This window comes from Kogia breviceps, chromosome 2, assembly GCF_026419965.1.
Source record: "Kogia breviceps isolate mKogBre1 chromosome 2, mKogBre1 haplotype 1, whole genome shotgun sequence".
NCBI classification, from domain to species: domain Eukaryota; kingdom Metazoa; phylum Chordata; class Mammalia; order Artiodactyla; family Physeteridae; genus Kogia; species Kogia breviceps.
This window is the reverse complement of record NC_081311.1, coordinates 131,565,601-131,585,197: the sequence shown is the minus strand read 5'-3', so window position 1 is coordinate 131,585,197 and position 19,597 is coordinate 131,565,601. Positions and strand designations below refer to the sequence as shown.

Below are 19,597 nucleotides of genomic sequence, written 5' to 3'. Positions count from 1 at the left end.
CCGAATTGTGAGGGAATAAATTTGTTGTTTTAAGTCACCCATTGTATGGTAGTTTGTGATGGCAATGCTAGGAAACTGATATAATACAGAAGATACATTTTAGTCTTGGTCAAGTATTCTCTTAATTTCAGAATTGTAAAAGAACATAAATCTATGAACAAAATGTTATCATGGCCGCATATACTTAGGCATACAATAAATATTTTCAGGAAATTGTGAAAAATATAGCTTTGTTTACATCCTCATATGAAGTGGCCTCCCTTTGCTACTCTTTACATCATCCTGTTTATTGGCTTCACAGCACTAATTACAATGTATTATGTTGTGTTTATTTGTTTACTTTCTAATTCCCCTACCAGAAAATAAATTCCATGAGGATAGGTCTTATTTTTTACCATATCCCCAGCATCTAGCACATAGCAGGTTTTCAACAAATATGTATTAAATGAAAAACAGAGAAGTTCATAAAATAAGTTATATGTTATCAAGTATTAAATGCTGTTGTTGTTGTTCACATCTCCTTGTTCCTCCTTCCCTTCCAAGAAAAAGTCCTCTGAATAATGAAGAGATTTCAATTGTAAAGCTATTTACAACAGGGGTTGGCAAACTGTAGACCATGGGTCAAATCTAGCTAACTGCCTGTTTTAGTAAATCATGTTTTACTAGGACATTGCCTCACTCATCCCTTTACGTATTGTCTGTGGCTACTTTTACACTATAACGGCAGAGTTGAGTAGCTGCAACAGACTGGATGGCTTATAAAGCCTAAAGTATTTACTATCTGGTCTACAAAATAGGCCACTCTACTCTTAACTATTTATATTTATACAATGCCTGATATCTAATCATATATATTCCAAAGATTATAAGAAATAAATGTTGAAAGTAAGTTTTTACCTTATTGTAATTTTTGGCTAATTCCAACATCTCTTTTACCACTGATTCATTGTGTTTACAGTGTTCACTGTAGTCCTGAAGTGTCAAACCTTCCATCCAACTCTTCTTATGCAAATTTAACAACATCTAAAAAATATAAAGAAAAATTAATTATTTTCCTGTATTGAGGAAATTTCCTTTATTTGTCTTGAGAAACAACTTTACAAACAACTTTTGGAATTAATGAATTTAAGTTTAATTTTATTAATTTAAATAAACTCTAATAAGTATCCTCCTAAATTTATATTAATAAAATCTAAGGAATACTCCAACTCATGGCCTTTGCATTTGCTGTCCCTTTGCCTCAAAGGCTACTTTTCTTATCTTTGTATGGCTTACATTTCTCACTTCCTTGGAGACAGCTGCCATTCCTCACCACTATATAATAAAGCCACCCCATACTATCTAAACATCTTTCTTTCCTTAACTTGCTTTATTATTTTTATAACACTATAAACAGCTGAAATTTTTGTTTTCTTGTTTAGTGCATTTCTCTCCCATTAAAGAGAAATCAAGGCAAGGACTCTGCTCTGTTTATTTCAAGATCACCAAGGTCTAGATTCTAGAATCTAGATCATAATCTAATCATAGCAAATACTAAATAAGCATATGTTGAATGAATGAAACTACTATGTTACACACAGGATTTCTAATAGTTCATATAGTCCAGCTCTCAAATGCCAAGATAAGGAGGTAAATGCCTCCATTTACTGAATGACTGTGTCAATCTTTCTGCGTCCCTGTTTACATATCTATGAAATGAAGGCTTGTATTAGATAAGTTTTCTTCAAATTCTAATATTCCATCTATAATTAAAAAATTTAAACTTCTTTATACCAGAATGAAAAGTCGTAAAACTGGGAAAGAAATCATAGATCCATCCACTTTGCAATCACATCAGCAAACTGGGATCAGACCCTATTAGTAGTGATCATGGAACTGAACACTTTAGTTCATTATTTCTCAAACTGGACTCCTAATTCTGACTACATGTTCTTCAAAGTTCATAAGTTTTCAAGTTCAGAGTCTTAAGACAGTTTTTCTTAAAAGTCCTACTCTATAAATAATGTCCTTCAGTTGAGGATAATCACTGAATACAAAGAGTTCTCTAAATGACTGATAAAATTATGCAATGTGAAAAAAATATGGTACCTACAGAATGACTATTGTTCTTTTGCTATGAGAACCAGTATACTTTAAGTGAGATCCACAAGCTATGAGGATCTAAAGACATAGTTGGAAGTGTATGAGTTTAGTTTAGAACAATTATTTGTTTAGAAGTTTGCAGCTAAAAGCGGTACAAAGTTTTCCTTATGCTGGAGAATAAGCTGCATGTCAAAGTCACCTACGAGAATTTTCAAGACACAAAAGATCCCTATTCCTCCATGCCCCTCCTAGGGCCCATGGAGGCAAGAGTAGTTTGGAAAAAAACTGGAAAACTCCTGCACATGTTAACCCGAATTTCTTGGATTGCTTCCCATCTTCGCCAGTGACAGTGTTTTAGAAAATACATCCTTAGGAAATTTTGGTGCAGCTGCAACTACCTATGCTATAAAGCTACCTATAATTAAGTGTTGAGAATTGAATTTTTCTACACTTCAAAAGCAAACAAAGAAAGTTCCCACAGAGCAGCAGAATAATTCTGCCATGCCTGGACAAGGATTGGATTGGGCCCCTCGGGTAACACTTGGAGTTAAGTATACAGGTTGGTGAGATAAGAGTAAAGGCAGGGCTTTGGGTGAAAGCACCTGAACTGAGCTATACTAGGAACATAGATATAATATTAATTAATTTATGTATTTATATGTGTGTTTTTTATACCAAGGATGGTGGCTAAGTTTATGGGGTACCATAAAGGAAAAAAGGAAAAAGAGAAAAAGAAAATTTGATGTAATTAGATGGATATTTCCAAATAGTTGGGTGTCAGACTGATAAAATATTTATGCATCTGAATGAATTTTTCAGTTTATGTCTGAGTGGTACCCTTTTATCCCACAGCCTGTACCTATTCTACGTAAAATTAAAATAAGTGTTCAAAATGTACTTCAAGCTATCAACTAAATCTACCACAGCTGATATGAACTTTGGGATGAAAGCAAGCAGATGGAAGAGAGCTTTATGGTTCTGTGTCTCCCCTCAGGTCAAGTAGCCCCTCACTCAAAACCATGCTCAAGCACCTAGGTAGGACCTTTGAATGAGTTTACTGGTGGCTTTGAACTTTTAAAACAATTGTTTATCAAACTTCAGAAAATCTTATACAGCACATTCTGCCCGCAATATATAAATAAGACTGAAAATGGAGATGATCTGGTTGAAAGAGGGAGTAGTATGGAGAGCCCTCTTACTCCACTCCCGTACACCATATGCACTAGAATCCCTTCTAGGGTAACTTTGTGGGGAACACTTTCAACTAGTAAGAAAGGTCTTGTTTACTACTGATTACTTATTACTTATGTTTGGACTTCAGAGTGCATGTAGAAGTCAAAACTTAGTGACTGTCAACTAGTACTCATGGTCTTTCAAATTTTTTTAAGTCTTTCTCAGAAAAACAAGAAGCTTATTTGGAGGATGACTAATTGTAATAATAAAGAAAAAAAGCAGTTCAGATTGTAATTTCAAAAAGCAATAGGCAGAGTTAAATATTTCAAATTAGTTGAGAGAAAAACTGTTCTTGAGATAATCCTAAAATAGTAGAAACTAAAGAATGCTAATCTACCAAGACGCTAGGTAATTTTTAAAGTAATCAAATTTGATTACTATAAAAAGGTATAAAAATTTAGATCTAAATATCTGAAAACCCTTAAAATGCATTTCCCTTTTGACTCACCTTTAGTTTATCCTAAGTAACCATGGTACTTTTTAAAAAAGCACTACACAATTACAATCTAATTTATTCCTTTCAAATCTGGAAAGCTATTTATTTAGCAATTTAGTAACAAAAGGCCATTTAAATGGAGAAGATAAATTAATCAGAAAAATCGCAGAACCAGAAGAAAGATTTTTATAATTTATCATAAAACCAAACTGGAATGCTTGTTTCCTACTTCCTCTCGTGTTTTAGCACCTACCAATAAGGTAAAATGTCTCTCAATTCGTCCAATAAAATAATCCGTTATGTTATGCTACAATTCATCAGGAATGAAAAAATATTTGAACGCATCAATGAAAGAGGTCAACAATTTAAATTCAAATATACCAGGTAATAGTTTAAATTGTTTGAAATAGATTTTTTTCCGCCTCTAAGATAAAAATTTAAGCTTACCTTCTGTTCCAGTTCATTTTTCCGATAGTTAATAGTAATGGAGTAATAATGTCTGTTTAGTCCATGAATTAATGCCTATATAGATAAATGATTAGAAGAAGGACAAATTAGTATTTTTCATCTAATAAAATAAATACAACTGTTTGAAACTGTTGACATATCCTGTAGACAATACCTTTACATCTTCTAAAAATAGCTTTTTATCCTAAATAAATATTAAACTATTTTTTTCTCAGCTACGAGTTTAGAAATGAGATTTAGAGGTACAGGGCACACATTCTTAAAAACATGACATAGAGCCGCACAAATTCAACAGTTTTAGTAGCCTTGCTCAGAGTCAGAGATATGATTTGACCTCATCATCATCTAACCTATAAATTATTCATAATGTATAAATAATACATAATTTATTAAGTCTGATTTTATGATTATCTACATAGGGGGCTCTTTCTTATTTCAAAAGAAAAGCCTAAAAAGCTATAATAATATAATTATTCCTTCACCCACAACATTAATCTGCAGTTTCCGTTTTTCTTAATTCAGTTCTAGTATATTAAAAATAACTGTGTCTGCATATGTCTCCAAATTAACAAAATGGAGTTTGTTTTTTAGTGGGTCCAGTGACAGGCAATCTCACTAAGCAGAATTTTTCCCACTGTACTTGATCGCCAAGACAAACAGTCAAATCATCATAAAAACTGAAGCTAATGGCATGGCTTTATTAAGAAACAATAATCCTGCATGTGCTATAATCCATTCACAGCTGCACAAATGTCTAACTCTAGCTACATAGGTTCAAATGAGGTCCAGAACAGTTTCTGTGGACCCCTCTATGAGCCTTCTAAGACATTAAAGTACAGAAATACACCTTGGACATATCTTCAAGTACAAAAACAAAAAGGGCCTTGGGGTTAACTCTCAGGAATCTAAAGATAAAGCTAACTAAAACAACCACCACACTAATAACTGTAGTTTTACAATGTAGTCTTAAGGTGTTGAGGTAGAAGAAGAAGGGAGGTGAAAAGGAAACATTTGATGAGCACCTGCACCTGCTTTACACAATGAGTCTTCTAATCTTCATAACAACCCAGTAAGGTAGGCTGGTTCCATTTGTATTTTGACAGATGAGGAAATAAGATACAAATCTCAATTTGTCCTAGTTTATACCTAATAAAAGGCAAAGCTGGGATTTGAACCCAAGTTTTTCTGACTCCAAAGCCCATGTTTTTTTCTATCATACTATGCTACAATGTATCTTAGGAAATTCTTAAGTCTTTGTACTTCAGGGATCAGAATGAAAACAAAGCATAGTCTTAGTTTTAAACTTTGCTAGCAAAAATCGCCCCACCAAATACTAACCCATTTTAGGTATGTACTCTAACAATCCATTCTTATATTCCTAACATCTGCTATAATAAAATGGTTGCTATATGAAATTAAAGTACTAGGAATACCTATTAAATCCTTATTCATTTCAATAATAATGAGGAATAGTGAAATTTCAATGCCTAGATATGCTGTACTGTGTGGATAAAAAAGTGGAGCTAATCAGTGCCTCCCTTAATCTGTACTCACCTTTATGCAAATTAGGAAGTACATCCTCTGGGTGGAAGAATTAGAAAAAGGTGCCCAGTGCTCCAAGCAAACTCATCCTGGCTGGAGAGCAAAGTTTAGGCTAGATTTCAGGTGCCAACTGCCCTCTCATCCAAGCACCTTTATGCAGTGCTCCAACTATATAATTCTACATAGTGGCCATAAAGCTAATAACAGGTATGGCCAAGAGATACAGAAGTCAGACAAATGGGCACACAGATAGGTCCACATTTTGGAGATTAATTGTACTGCTGAAATATACAGTTTGGAACTTGAAGGCACTACCTACTTGATTTTCAATTACATTATTTAGATGAAAGTAGTACAACTAACAGGCAGCATGAAAGATTAGCAGGGACAATAATAAAACAAATATAAATTTAAATCAAATGATATCCTCAAGCCATTCCCCAATTTCACTTACTCACTTGCTGTGTGCCCCCAAGTACATTCATCCCAAATCATAGGTAAACTGGCCATGTACAGTCCTCCTTCCATATAATCCCAAAGGCACAGGCTCTTTTATTTAGCCCAGTGAAAAATAAATTCTTTCAAATTCCCCATTCTAGTTGACATTGAATTACAAGTTGTGACAGCATACACCAAATATAAGATTAGCTTTACCAAGGGGGAGACTAGCCTTTTGACAGGGTCAAATTGCAAATTAAACATAACATACTAGCAAATGCCATAGTATGTCAGGCAGGCAAAGAAGTTACATAATCAGGAAATTTCTCAAAACATCAATACTTAACTTTTAAATTTACACCTAACAAACATATGATGAATTTAGGAAAATTTAAGCAATTCTTCATTAAAACAGGATACTGTCCTGAAGCTCATTCATTAATTATTTGAAATCTGCAACAGTTTCTCATAGAAGCACTGTTAAAAAGCATGGTTCTATTCTACAGTGTTTATATCGTGGGCTAAATAATATTTCAGTGGCTGACCTTGGAAGCTAGCCACCTTTTAGAGCACTGTTTCTGGGACAATACTTTTTGGAATTACTAACAGGACTTAGCTTATTTGCTTCTTGGATATCCTGACCCTTGTTTTCTTTGCTCAAAGGCTGCCAACCTCTCAAAGAAGGAAGTTCTTCCTAGGTTGGTACTGTCAGTCTAAGATGCTATTTATTCTAGACAAAGAGTGGTTTGGAGGAGGAACTAGACAAAGCAGAGTTTTTTCGGGGTTTTTTTTTGTGGTACGCGGGCCTCTCACTGCTGTGGCCCTCTCCGCTGCAGAGCACAGGCTCCGGACGCGCAGGCTCAGCGGCCATGGCTCACGGGCCCAGCCGCTCTGTGGCATGTGGGATCTTCCCGGACCGGGGCATGAACCCGCGTCCCCTGCATCGGCAGGCAGACTCCCAACCACTGCGCCACCAGGGAAGCCCCAAAGCAGAGTTTTGAGATCCCACTGATTAACTTACAGGTTACTTTCTATGTTTCTTTAAGCTAATCTTTAGAGTAGAGCTTTATAATTTTGTTGCTATGACAAGTTCAAAGAAAAGCACACAAATAATCATTACAGTGAAATAATACTTCATTGGCATTGTCCAGACTACTGAGAAAAGGTTAGAAGTTATAACTCCATTTGCTCACTGCTGTGGAAAAGCAGGCATATTATAAAATACACAGCTTATGAACTACGTAATAACCTATTTATAGGTTCTTGATAGGTTAAAAAAGTTTCATGCTCTTAAAAAAGGCATATTTACTTAGATCTAAAGATATATGTTTGCCTTAAATTATTTTACATTGATAAACTGAAAATGTGGTGCTAAATATAATCCAGTAAATCATACTTTAAAATGAATCTTTATATAAATATAATAGCTCTGAAAAGAAACAAAACATGTGCTTTGTTCCCTTTAGGGTGGAGAACTGGGTCACAAATGGCAAAAGAAGAAAAGAATTTTTGCTAAATATCTTTTCATACCTTTTGAATTTTGAGCTGTATATATACATTATCTATGCCAAAATTAATGAATTAATGAAACTTCCAAATACAGTATAAAAGAATGAGGAGCTCTAGTTATGTAACAGTTCCTACAGTAACTCAGTGGATAACCTAGGCAAATCACAAACTTGCTGGGCCTCAGTTTCCTCACCTACAAAATCATCACAATGGTTCCTTCTAGTACAACTATTTTATAACTGTTTAACAACTACCAAAAACAATGTTTTTCAAATAGTTTAACTGTGTTAGGACAATGCAGTTGTACTCAGGGCTACACTTAGAGGCTCATAAACCTAGTATAATGCATCTATGCATCAACCGTTACTAAATTTCCATTCAGTTGACAACCAGTCTTCATATACACTGTGGCCCTTTAGCATCTGAAATGTTGTTGAACAATTTTTAGTGGAATAGTTTTACATTTTTAGTTACTAAAATAAATGCTTGCTCTCAATTCTATACATTTGCAATAATGGTCAAATGTTCCAAGTACAAAATAATACAAAGTCACATATATTAATAGAAAAGTCTATAGTACAGGCATTATACTTTTCCCTCACTATCAGGATTATTAATGATTTCTCATTTAAAACATGAAAGTTCACATAAACTTTGTCTATTAGCTTTGTCTTGTGGCAGATACTTCAACATTCTTATTAGTGCTTTAAAAATAACGTTTTCTAAAAGCAATATATGTTTCACTGTAGAAAGTTTAAGAAATATGGAGAAGGAAAAACAAGAAAAAAAATTCAATAATGCTACAACCCAAAGGTAATCAATACTAATATCATATTGTAAACATATAGGCACAGTTTATAAAATATATATTTTCAAAAAGGAGAACTTGCATATGTGATTTTATAATCTTTTTCTTAACATATTTTGAACTTTCCTCAATATATTAAATAGTAGTCTACAGTATAACCCTAATATTTCCCCCCTACTTTAAGTATGACAGTAAAAAAATCAGTGTTAGAAAAGCATTAGTAACCACCCACATGAATGCTGATAGTACCTGTTAGATTCCTATTCCTACCAGTAATAAACTGGTTTAGGAACAAGATCCCTCTAAATACAAACTAACTTTCCTTCAAAATAAAAGGCATGGCCTTTCTGAAAGGCTTCTGATCCCTGAGGTAAAGATTCTGCTAACACATCTTAAAATTCTATTATGAATATCACCATTCACTTCAAGTTCTTCTGGGTTGCTTTCTTTCTAGCTTGTCTGAGAAAACGAAGAAATTGTTTTAAGGTGTGCCTTTGTTCTGTCACTTTTTGGCTTGATCCCATTTGAGTGTTTCAGTATTGGAATTGTCTCAAAACTGTAAAGCACCCAGATAGATGTCTTCCTGATGGGCGCTATAAAAACTGTGAAATAAATATATATACAGATTTTAATTGGAAGCCAAAACAAACTATAATGAAATGGAAAACAATGATGCTGTAGCTGTTACATACACAGGTCCTTTTAACTTGGGTTTGGAACCTGCTTCATAAGGTTCACCTTAAATTACAGACTATAAGGTAAAAATACAAACTGGACTGATATAGAAAGAAACAGATTTTAATTATTTAATTAACTCAAATTTTAAGGTTAAAACCCAGTGTTTAAATTTAAAAAATGAAATTGCAACAGGTGGCTGTTGACTTGCAATTAGTAAAAACTTCTGGCAGAAACACACCATGCAGTAATCACAATGATCTTAGACTGTGAGATGCTACTTAACAAAAAATAAAATATTTGCAAAAAAATAATGAGGCAGTATGATGCTATGGGGGTTATAAGAAAGGTCATTATCACAGGCTAAACAGGTCCAATAATATATTCTCTTGGAACATGCAAGCATGGGTTTGTCTGTACCCAATCAAAAACACTAGTAGCAGGGCCTCCCTGGTGGCGCAGTGGTTGAGAGTCCGCCTGCCGATGCAGGGGACGTGGGTTCGTGCCCTGGTCCGGAAAGATCCCACATGCCACGGAGTGGCTAGGCCCAGTGAGCCATGGCCGCTAAGCCTGTGCATCCGGAGCCTGTGTTCCGCAACGGGAGAGGCCACAACAGTGAGAGGCCCGAGTAAAAAAACAAAACAAAACAAAAAAACCCCACTAGTAGCTTATTTCATACTCACTATACTTTGCAGTTTTCCCTGGCTTCTAAATAATTTTTTCAGAAGGAACACACCTCAATCCTTTGAAAAAACTTTTTCACTTTGATGAAGATTTCAGATGAGTGACTGCTGAAAAAGTAAACATCTAAAAGTATAAAGTTATCAAAGTATAACCAAGCTTAACCATGGTTAACTGTCAAAGCCACAACTCCCCAGAGACAATCATATGACAGAGCAAGGTTTCAGAAGGGGAGCATCAATAGCTACTATAATGTCTCTGTCCTACGTGTTCTATTTAACCAAACACGGTATTTCTGTCCTTTTAATTAATCTTCAGAGAAGCAATTAACTATACAGACACAGGTTGTGGTGCATTTAAAAACACATTTAAAATAATTTTTGCAGACAATAATGATCTGTGTAAAAACAATGAAGCATGTGGATGATACAAAGAAAACATTAATCACTCAGGAGGATATTAAGTGTTTGTAACTGTAATAATGGTGGTTGACATCTCTAGAAAGAACAAGATATAAACTCTAATCAAAAGAAGTATGTAGTTGTGTTTTGTATGATTTGTTGTAAAAGTAGGGATTAAGGCAAAAAAAGAAAAAGGTAAAAATATTTAAGTACTATTTAGGAACTGCTTCTGGGGACCTCTTAAAGTATACAATAATTTACCATTATTTACTACTATAACAAATGTCTACTAACCAAATCAATAATGATACCATGATACCCAACACACTCCACCTAAAACCCCTATCAGTCCTTTACTACAGTGTTAACCATGCAAAGTTGTAAGGTACTCTCAAGATTAAGGCTCTACTCTGCCCCCCAAAAGGGTGTCCTCAAACTATGTTAGGAAAGTTTAAAGACTTCACTGAAAGCAGACTCATATATGAGCAAATCTAACTTTTGCAACACTATTTCCATAATCTCCTTTTAAAGCACAAGAAAAATTAATTGTAAAACAAATTAAAATGCTAAGTATTGGATCTTAAAATGGTCATTTATAACAGGCTTTTAAAATGTAAAACAGTTTTAACACATTATCAAATACAGGCATTACCTGGATAGATGGCTTGTTTAGGTGACCCAGATTTGAGGTTGTTTGTCTTGGTTCATGTCCTAAGACCATCATATTAGCATTGATCAATCTGAAGGCATCAATAACAACCTGTAAAAACAAGGTGTCAGGTCATTTCCTTTTTAAAAAGCAAGTGATGGTGCCAAGCAACACTGGACAAGGCATGATCAACTTGCATCTGTTTCTGGCCTATTTCCAGAAAATCATTTAATTATAATATTAATAAAAAAGAACCTCCTGCTGACTGCGCCGTCAGCACACCACCCTCTATCTTGTAATGTAAGGTGACACCAATTATTGCAATTTTCATGAAGCAGTAAAGGAAAATATTAACTTTGCATCTTTATTATTGAAATACGTCATTACTAAACTTACACCAAACAGTCTTCATTGGTGTGCATATGTCTGTCACCTAAATTTTACCTAATCAAAATGAATGACAAAGAGAAACTAAAACTGAAAGTGAGCACAAGCTAAGGGACCACATGTAAAGCCCAGCCCTGTCACATCAATTATACTACCACAGCACTTGAAATGACAACAAAATTACAACCAGCAAGGCACTTGCTCCACGTATTCTCTTCTAGTCAGATACCTTTTACTTCTTGTGACTATAAAAGACTTTGTACCTTGTCTGATGGCCTTAAATGTCCAAGCCACTGTCAAGAATACAAGGCACAATACAAGAAAACCAAGGTCATCTGTGCTTTAAGCCAGGAACATGGTATAGAATGATACAGCCCTAAGTTCACAGTAAAGAAATAACAATAGGTATCCTCTTTTTCTTAGGTGTACTCAATATTTCTGTAGAGAAACACTTCAAATTCTTACATGATACAAATCATCGTTTAGCTCATATATTAAGAGATTTAACAAGAATCACATACTATCCGAATGCTTTTCTCTGTTCATTATCATGGATTTGAAAGAACTTGTTAAAGCTTTTAAATGTTAAGTTTTATGTAAAGAACTGGGGATCTTAAGACAGATGCCTCTTTCAGGGAATGTAAATCAATTACCTAGAGAATAAAGTCAATACATTCATCACATAAAAATATCTTAAAGCAGGGTAATATAGTTATTTCTAGATGTGCCTTTAAAAGTGCTAAACAACTGAGATTTATCAATGTTTTAAAAGCTATTATCTACTAGACTGTTTCTCATTTGTATAATTACTGTTTGAGGATACTAAGGGATTAAAAAAAATTTATTTCCAAAATAAGCTAACTGGAATCTAATCAAGTCTGAAAAATCTGTAATAAGTATTACTAAATGCTATGTGCTAAAGAGTAAGATTTAAAGAAAGGAAAAATCACCCTTTTAAAAAGCTGCCATGAAGGGTCAACGGTACTAATGAATACAAACTTACGCCAAAGCACTATGACAACTGACTCAATCTAAGGCCTCCATCTACTCCGGCAATCCACCCCCGCCCCAAAACTCTGAATTCTGCTTTTATTTATAACAGTTTGAATTTCCCCAAAGATTCCTCTTGCCTTAAAATAAAACCAAGTATCCCCAGAACATGCATGATTTAATAGTTTGTGAAAACTTTTTTCTTTTCATACAGTAACTGTAATCCAGACTTAACTTTCACAATTATGTATAAATAAATATGGCCTAGGTTTATACCTCTTGCTTATACTTAATTTTTTTTCTAATCACATTTTTATGAAGTAATAAGTACTACTATCAAACATACTTTAATCATATAGTATCATAAATAATTTCAAACAATTGTTTAAAAACATATAGAAGTAAAATTTTCTACTAAAGAGCACATAAAAATAAGATAAAATGTAGGCTAAAGAAGGGAAAAGAGACCATTTTGTAGACATATGTACAACTTAAATAAATACAAAATTAAGAATTGCTTCCCTGGGCTTCCCTGGTGGCGCAGTGGTTGAGAGTCCGCCTGCCGATGCAGGTGACACGGGTTCGTGCCCCGGTCCGGGAAGATCCCACATGCGATGGAGCGGCTAGGCCCGTGAGCCATGGCCGCTAAGCCTGCGCGTCCGGAGCCTGTGCTCCGCAACGGGAGAGACCACAACAGTGAGAAGCCCGCGTACCGCAAAAAAAAAAAAAAAAAAAAAAGAATTGCTTCCCTAACCAATAGCAGTAAATATTTAAGAGCAAAGCATCATTTTTGTCCAATTGTCTTTAGAATACTTGGATTCCATTTAAAGATTTCAGTATCATTTGTAGAAAAAGAACACTTCTACAAAACTATGAAAATTCCACAATATATCACAAAATATCTTTTTTATACTGAATGCTTTCAAACTAGAACAGCAGACCAGCTATTTTACACAAAAAAAATCTCTGTAATATTTCTCTGTAATATTACAAATAGGTGTGAAACTTCATAAAAGGGAAATGAAAATACCAGTTAAAGAGATATCATGATCAATTAAAAACAATCTGAAATTTAAATTCTATTTAAAATTAAGAGAAAAATTCAAGAATTTAATATACTGTTCAACTAGTAAATGATGGCTTCTATGAAATGAAATGTTTAGAATGACGATTTCTGAGTAGCAATATGAAAGCCAATAGAAAATGAACACTTTACACCAAGATTAAAGGAATTTGCTGCCATCACTATAGCAACTGTCTTAAGGAAACTAACATGTTCAACAACCTGCAGACCAAAATTAGATTTAGTACACAATAAAAATATAAATATGGCAATGTAGTCTACATTTTAATTTCTGTACAATTTTATAATTGCTTTTTGTGCTGTGAGAATAAGTGGGTTTCTCCTTTAGAGCAACCTATCAAAACAGACTCATTAATGTCCAGTGCACTAATGAGCAATGGGTGAAGAAGGTGTTAATTATGCCACAGTAAGATTCAAGAAAAAGCCTTGGTGAGCACTTGGAGGTGTGTATAGGCTGAAGGCGTTTCTCCATGTTTATGTATTTACAGCATGATGCAACAGAATGACAGCAAAGTGGTCTCTCCATGGATGAGAACAGAAATCTTAGATACAATATACTGAACAAAGAACCCCCAAGGATTAATTAAGGTATGGGAGGGGGGCAAGGGAAAAATTCATTTTTGGGGGCTATATGAATTTTCTAAATGGTTTGTTTTAAAGTATGTATACATTAAACCAGTTCAGCTTATCTTATAAGGTTATAAATCCAAAACGTAATTTAGCCAAAAAACTTTGCACAAAAACTACCTCCTTAATATGTACTAACAAAAACTTCCAAGCTAAAGTATGACGAATATTTTCAGGAATATGAAACTAGACTTTTATAATTCCTTTCCATGCTGCAGTCCTAAACACCACATTGAATCTCTATTCACCAGCCTGACCATTTAATTTTTTCTGGTACAAGTGCCTTGAGACTTTTCAGAGGTCACTGCAACAGTAGACAGCTTATAACAAAACCATTAGCAGTTTGGCTAGCTTAGGGAAACCTCTTACTTTCCTTTTTTGTTTATTATCACTGCATGAATCTGCAGCATATGATAGTTTATAATTTCTCAGGCTTGTTAAATTCATGTTAAAGGTCTGTTTTCTTGTTGAATAAATTTTGTTCATATAATGCTGCCTATTTCATACACTCAGTCTTTAATAGCACCTTTGGTCTATGCGCAGCTCACAGATCAAAACAGAGGACTAAAATAGGGGTTGATGATGCTATTTACATGTGTGATTCCTGCTGTCTTCTTGTTAGTAGCTTTAATATAATAGAAGACCTTGTCTGTTTTGTAATTAACACATCTTTACTGGAGAGATATTTGGAAGTGATTGCTGTGAATATACTGGTTAGTAAAATAAACACAATCACACACCACTTTCTGTTATCAATTTGTGAATTGTACACATTATACCCCAGATCAACAAACTGTGATATAACAGCCAAGTAGAAGACACATATTTATATAACCCTTTATTTTTCTGAAAATATGTATTCACTCTGACCTTGCAAATATAATTAGCTTGTGGGATGTGCAGATTTCAGTACCATGGTTGCTTTACTAATTGCAATTCTTGGAAATAGATACTAAATATTTGGAAGCTGCCAATACAAAATAAAAACTGCATCTTTTTTGTACATCTGTCTTAGCTTATAAAAGCAAAATAGTTTTAAAAACAATACTGTGTTCCACATTTATTCCAAGCACACCCAAGGGTCAAAGACCTATCATTTCATTTTAACAACGAATCTGGTTTGGGACACAAAACTGTAATTATTTTCAAATTCAGTTTAATCCATAATTTTTTGGCTTCTTTCATGAGTATAGTACAGTTTATCCAATATGCTATTTATTTTTAAATTCATGTTTTCATATCAACTGCTAGGTCACTGAAAGACTAGACTAAATTTCTAAAGCACCAATGTATGGTTCTCAATTTTTACATTCAAGGGAGACTAATTTTTAAGTAAAGCTTGTAAAATTAATTTAATACAAAGGTGTTTGAAAGAAAAATGCACAAGCCCTTTTGGCAGTAGATACTGTACTTCATAATTTATCTCCCTCCCACCCCCCTCTCTTTTTTTTGTTTAACAGTAGCTGCCTTTGGCATTCCCAGATGCCCTTATATTGAAGTCAATGATTATGGGAAGTGTTTATATATAAAATGAGCTGCAAGAAAAAAAGCTTGAAAACAAAATTCAGACCTCAAAATCAATGTCAAACATAAAGAAAACAGTTATAATTCAGTGACCAGTTACATTACATATTTAAACACATATAAACCCACCACCATAAATAAGTCTCTAAATGACTATAAAAATGCTAGGTGTGGAAATCAAATACCCTTTGACTATAAAAATGCTAGGTGTGGAAATCAAATACCCTTTATCACCTAGAAATGACCTGTTATCAACTGTTTAGGTTGTTTCTAGATTCTTTAAAAATTAAGGGTGCACGTGACCTGGGAAGTACTGCTGGGGTTTGTGACCAGTTCGTTACTTCTGCTGCCGTGCACTGCCAGGCATCTATAAGAGAAAAACATCTTATGTCTCTTGTAAGCCCACGGCATAAAAAATTCAAAGAAATCTTACTTTTTATGCCATTTCCAATGAAAAGCACTAAGAACTAAAACTGACTCATGCCAAATGCATATCACTGAATTGCTGTGATTTCTTAGTCTCAACTTTGCAACATGGAAATTATTTATAAAATGTCAATTTTAGCTCTGGAAAAGAAATTCCTATGTGTATGTACATTCTCTTTCTTCATCCTTGGAGAATTGCTTATTGTAGCTAGAGATCTGTAGTACAACTTCAATATATTGGGAGAAAAGGGGATGGAGTATAACTAGCATAACGTACTTTTTTTGACAAGTGAAGACATGCATCAAAATTCGAACAGTAAAGCCACCGTTTTGGATATATATACTTTAATAAAAACAAATCGATATCTAAAAACTAGTATGGTGAAAGGTAATTAAACATTTTTAGATTCATGAAACTTTCTAAAAAGAATATAGTTATGTCATAAAATAAATTTAGCAAAATTTTTACAGTGTATGCATGTACTCAGTATGGTATAGGTATTTAAATGCTTAAGACACTCTGCAGTCAGAAGCCTGCCTAAGTTAGAATTCTGGTTCTAACACTTGCTAGTTATTGAGCTAAGATAACTGTTATTTAACTTCTCAATGTCTCCATTTGCTCATGAATAACACCATTTAATGGTAAGATTAAGTGAAATAATATGTGTACCTACCACTATAATTCTCAGTGTTTTTAACTGTGGTGCTCATGGACTTGCCTAGCTCAGATCTCCTTTCAATAGAACCTACTGTAGAGAGCATAGCTGACTCACAAACTCCAGATGCTACACTTTTGGATCCTCTGGGGGGTTCACCCCAGGTCAAACCTTCCTTGGGCTACTCCCAGCCAATGTCTGAGCACAGCAGGGGTACTACAAACCTAGACATTCCTGCCAAATAAGGGCTTCTTCTAAAGAACAACTGTCTCAAGGACTCCCCAACAGCCTGGCTGAAACTTTCTTAGGAACATGCCGCAGTCTGACACTCTTCCTACCCAATCCTACTTTCTCTTTCTCCTTCCGCACAGTCAGACAGATTGAATCCCATTTGGGTGTTTGCTTCTTGCAGCGCTCAACCTGACCAGTAAACTAAGCAGAATACTTTTACTGCAATACAATGTTAAAGTTAGAAAAAAGCCACCCCCAAAATCAAATCAGAGTTATAAATTTGGTATCCACAGACATTTGGCATATGAAAATACCAACAGGAAATTAGGGAGAGACCTTTAAAGACATATTTCCCTAGGAAAATTCCTAAATAAAATAAAGAAAAAATGTAACAGTTATACTGAATATTATCTCTTTAAAAAACGACAATATGCCTAGAATTTTGATACTCCTCTATGATAGGTATTTCTAGAATTATAGTTGACGAATAAACAGTGAACTTAAAAGCTGAACTCTTAGGCTTCCCTGGTGGCGCAGTGGTTGAGAGTCCGCCTACCGATGCAGGGGACGTGGGTTCGTGCCCCGGTCCGGGAAGATCCCACATGCCGTGGAGCGGCTGAGCCCGTGAGCCATGGCCACTGAGCCTGCGCATCCGGAGCCTGTGCATCCGGAGCCTGTGCTCTGCAACAGGAGAGGCCACAACAGTGAGAGGCCCGCGTACCGCAAAACAAAAACAAAAACAAAACCTGAACTCTTCAGGAACTATTAATGAGCTACAAGATACTACCATCTCTGGGTCACTGGTCAGATAACCAACTCAGAGTACCAATCCTATCTGGTGGCTACTCTGTCAGCCAACATAAAATGAGCAAGTGACTTCAGATTCCCCTCTAGTAGACAAACGAAAGCAACACAATTGGTATGCTTACTGACAGTCCCACATAAAGTAAAGGAATAAAAGGCTCTAGAGACTAAGGGCTAGGGCTCACCCCTGTTAGAAAGGCAGTAAGGAGGGGATAAGGGAAATAAAAAGACTTACATACATTTCTTGTGCTTTAACATCACCTTCAAAGAAAAATACAAATATATCCTTCAGACTGCCATCTCTCAAAAAATATAGTCATTTTTGTAGGAAAAATATGCAAAGGTCAATTACTTTGCTATATATCACTTTTACATATTTTTATTGGGCTTGTTAAAATATCATATAGAAATTATATTGTCTAATACTCAACAATCAAGAGGTAGGTATTAATATTCTCAATTTACGGATAAGGAAACTGAGGTTCCGAGGACTTGAATACATTAAATGAGATGACAACCGGTAAGTGACACCACTATCATTTGTACATACACAGCATGCCAAAGCCAGTACTCTTCATCACCAAGCTATTTGATGTAACAGTTATCCTAACACAAAAGCAAGAAAAGATCACTCTTGGACTCAGTTACTTCACAGCAAGGTTTGTGTCTTATTCACCACTGAATATCCATTCCCCAGCAGAGTACCTGGGGCACCTAATATGGTGCAGAATAAATATCTATTAAAATGAAAAGCTCCAAGAAAGCATTTTTGGTTACGGTTTTTGGGGTGTTTTTTTTTGGCTACACTGCACTGCATATGGGATCTTAGTTCCCTGACCAGGGATCTAACCCACACCCCCAGAAGTGGAAGCATAGAGTCTTAACCTCTAGGCAGCCAGTGAAGCCCCTTTGGTTACTGTTTTATATAAAGTTTTACCACTGAATGCTCCCACAAATTCATTATCTATAAAAATCTAATCACTAGTTTTACAAAATATATACTTCCCATTTCCTTATCACCGCTCAGTTTTGAATTCACAAAACACTCAAACATCACAAAGCACTAACTTGTGTTTAATTAGGAATAAAAACTGCATACAGAAAAGCTATTTAGAATGTAAAAAGTGGCAGTGGGCATCTACTGAAAAGCTTACTAGTAGTCTAAGAATAATTACTGATTATTAGAATAATAATCAACTATGACTTAGAAGAAAATTTACCACCATAATCAATTCTACCCTCTTCAGGAAATTACGTTGATAACAACAGACTAAACCCGCCAAAACTAAGTCCCAGGCCCAGAAACATCCTCACAATTAACAAGGGTTAATGTCAAATCATTTGAATATGATCTTAAACAATTAATATACATGGGCTACGCAAAGGCCTTTTATACAAAGTCATAGTTTCCATTTTCCAGTACAACACTGGCATTAAGGACAGGGAGTAGATCTTACTCTCCTGTGTGTCCACTGTATGCTTGGCACACAGTAATGATCAATAAATGTCTGTTGAATGAATGACCAGGGATCATTAGATTGGGGAAAGAAAAGCATTCAAGAGGCAAGAGTCAATAAATAATATTCTTATAGATAATGGGACATTGTTTTAAAGGTTTTCCTATATCTTTACAGAAACAGCTGAATTCAAACTAATTTGAAGCAGATGTCTATCACTCAAATGCATAGCAATTACTAAACAATAATAAATTAGCTCAGAAATTATATTACTAATACAGAAGCTCTAAATTAAAAGAACTAAGAACTGTTAGTTCTATATCAGATTTATGCTTCTTAGAATTTTAAACATAAAATTGTTTTAAAATTCTTAGCTGACAATTTCTGATTATATCAGCTAAATTAATGTTATAAACTATTAAGTCTATCAGGAATAGTACATGCACATTAGCACCTAAAATATTTTCTTAGACATCCTCACAGATTATG

General features: G+C 34.7%; 1 protein-coding gene across 1 annotated transcript in view; it reads right to left on the bottom strand.

Annotated features, from left to right (window-relative positions):
* Positions 1–19,597, bottom strand: part of PSMD14 (proteasome 26S subunit, non-ATPase 14) — a 92,510-nt gene that overhangs the window by 11,204 nt on the left and 61,709 nt on the right. The window contains exons 8-10 of the mRNA XM_059053810.2: positions 10,926–11,033; positions 4,199–4,273; positions 898–1,023 (exon numbers count right to left, since the gene is read on the bottom strand). Coding sequence (XP_058909793.1) covers positions 898–1,023; positions 4,199–4,273; positions 10,926–11,033 — 309 coding nt within the window. The remainder of the gene's footprint in view (positions 1–897; positions 1,024–4,198; positions 4,274–10,925; positions 11,034–19,597) is intronic.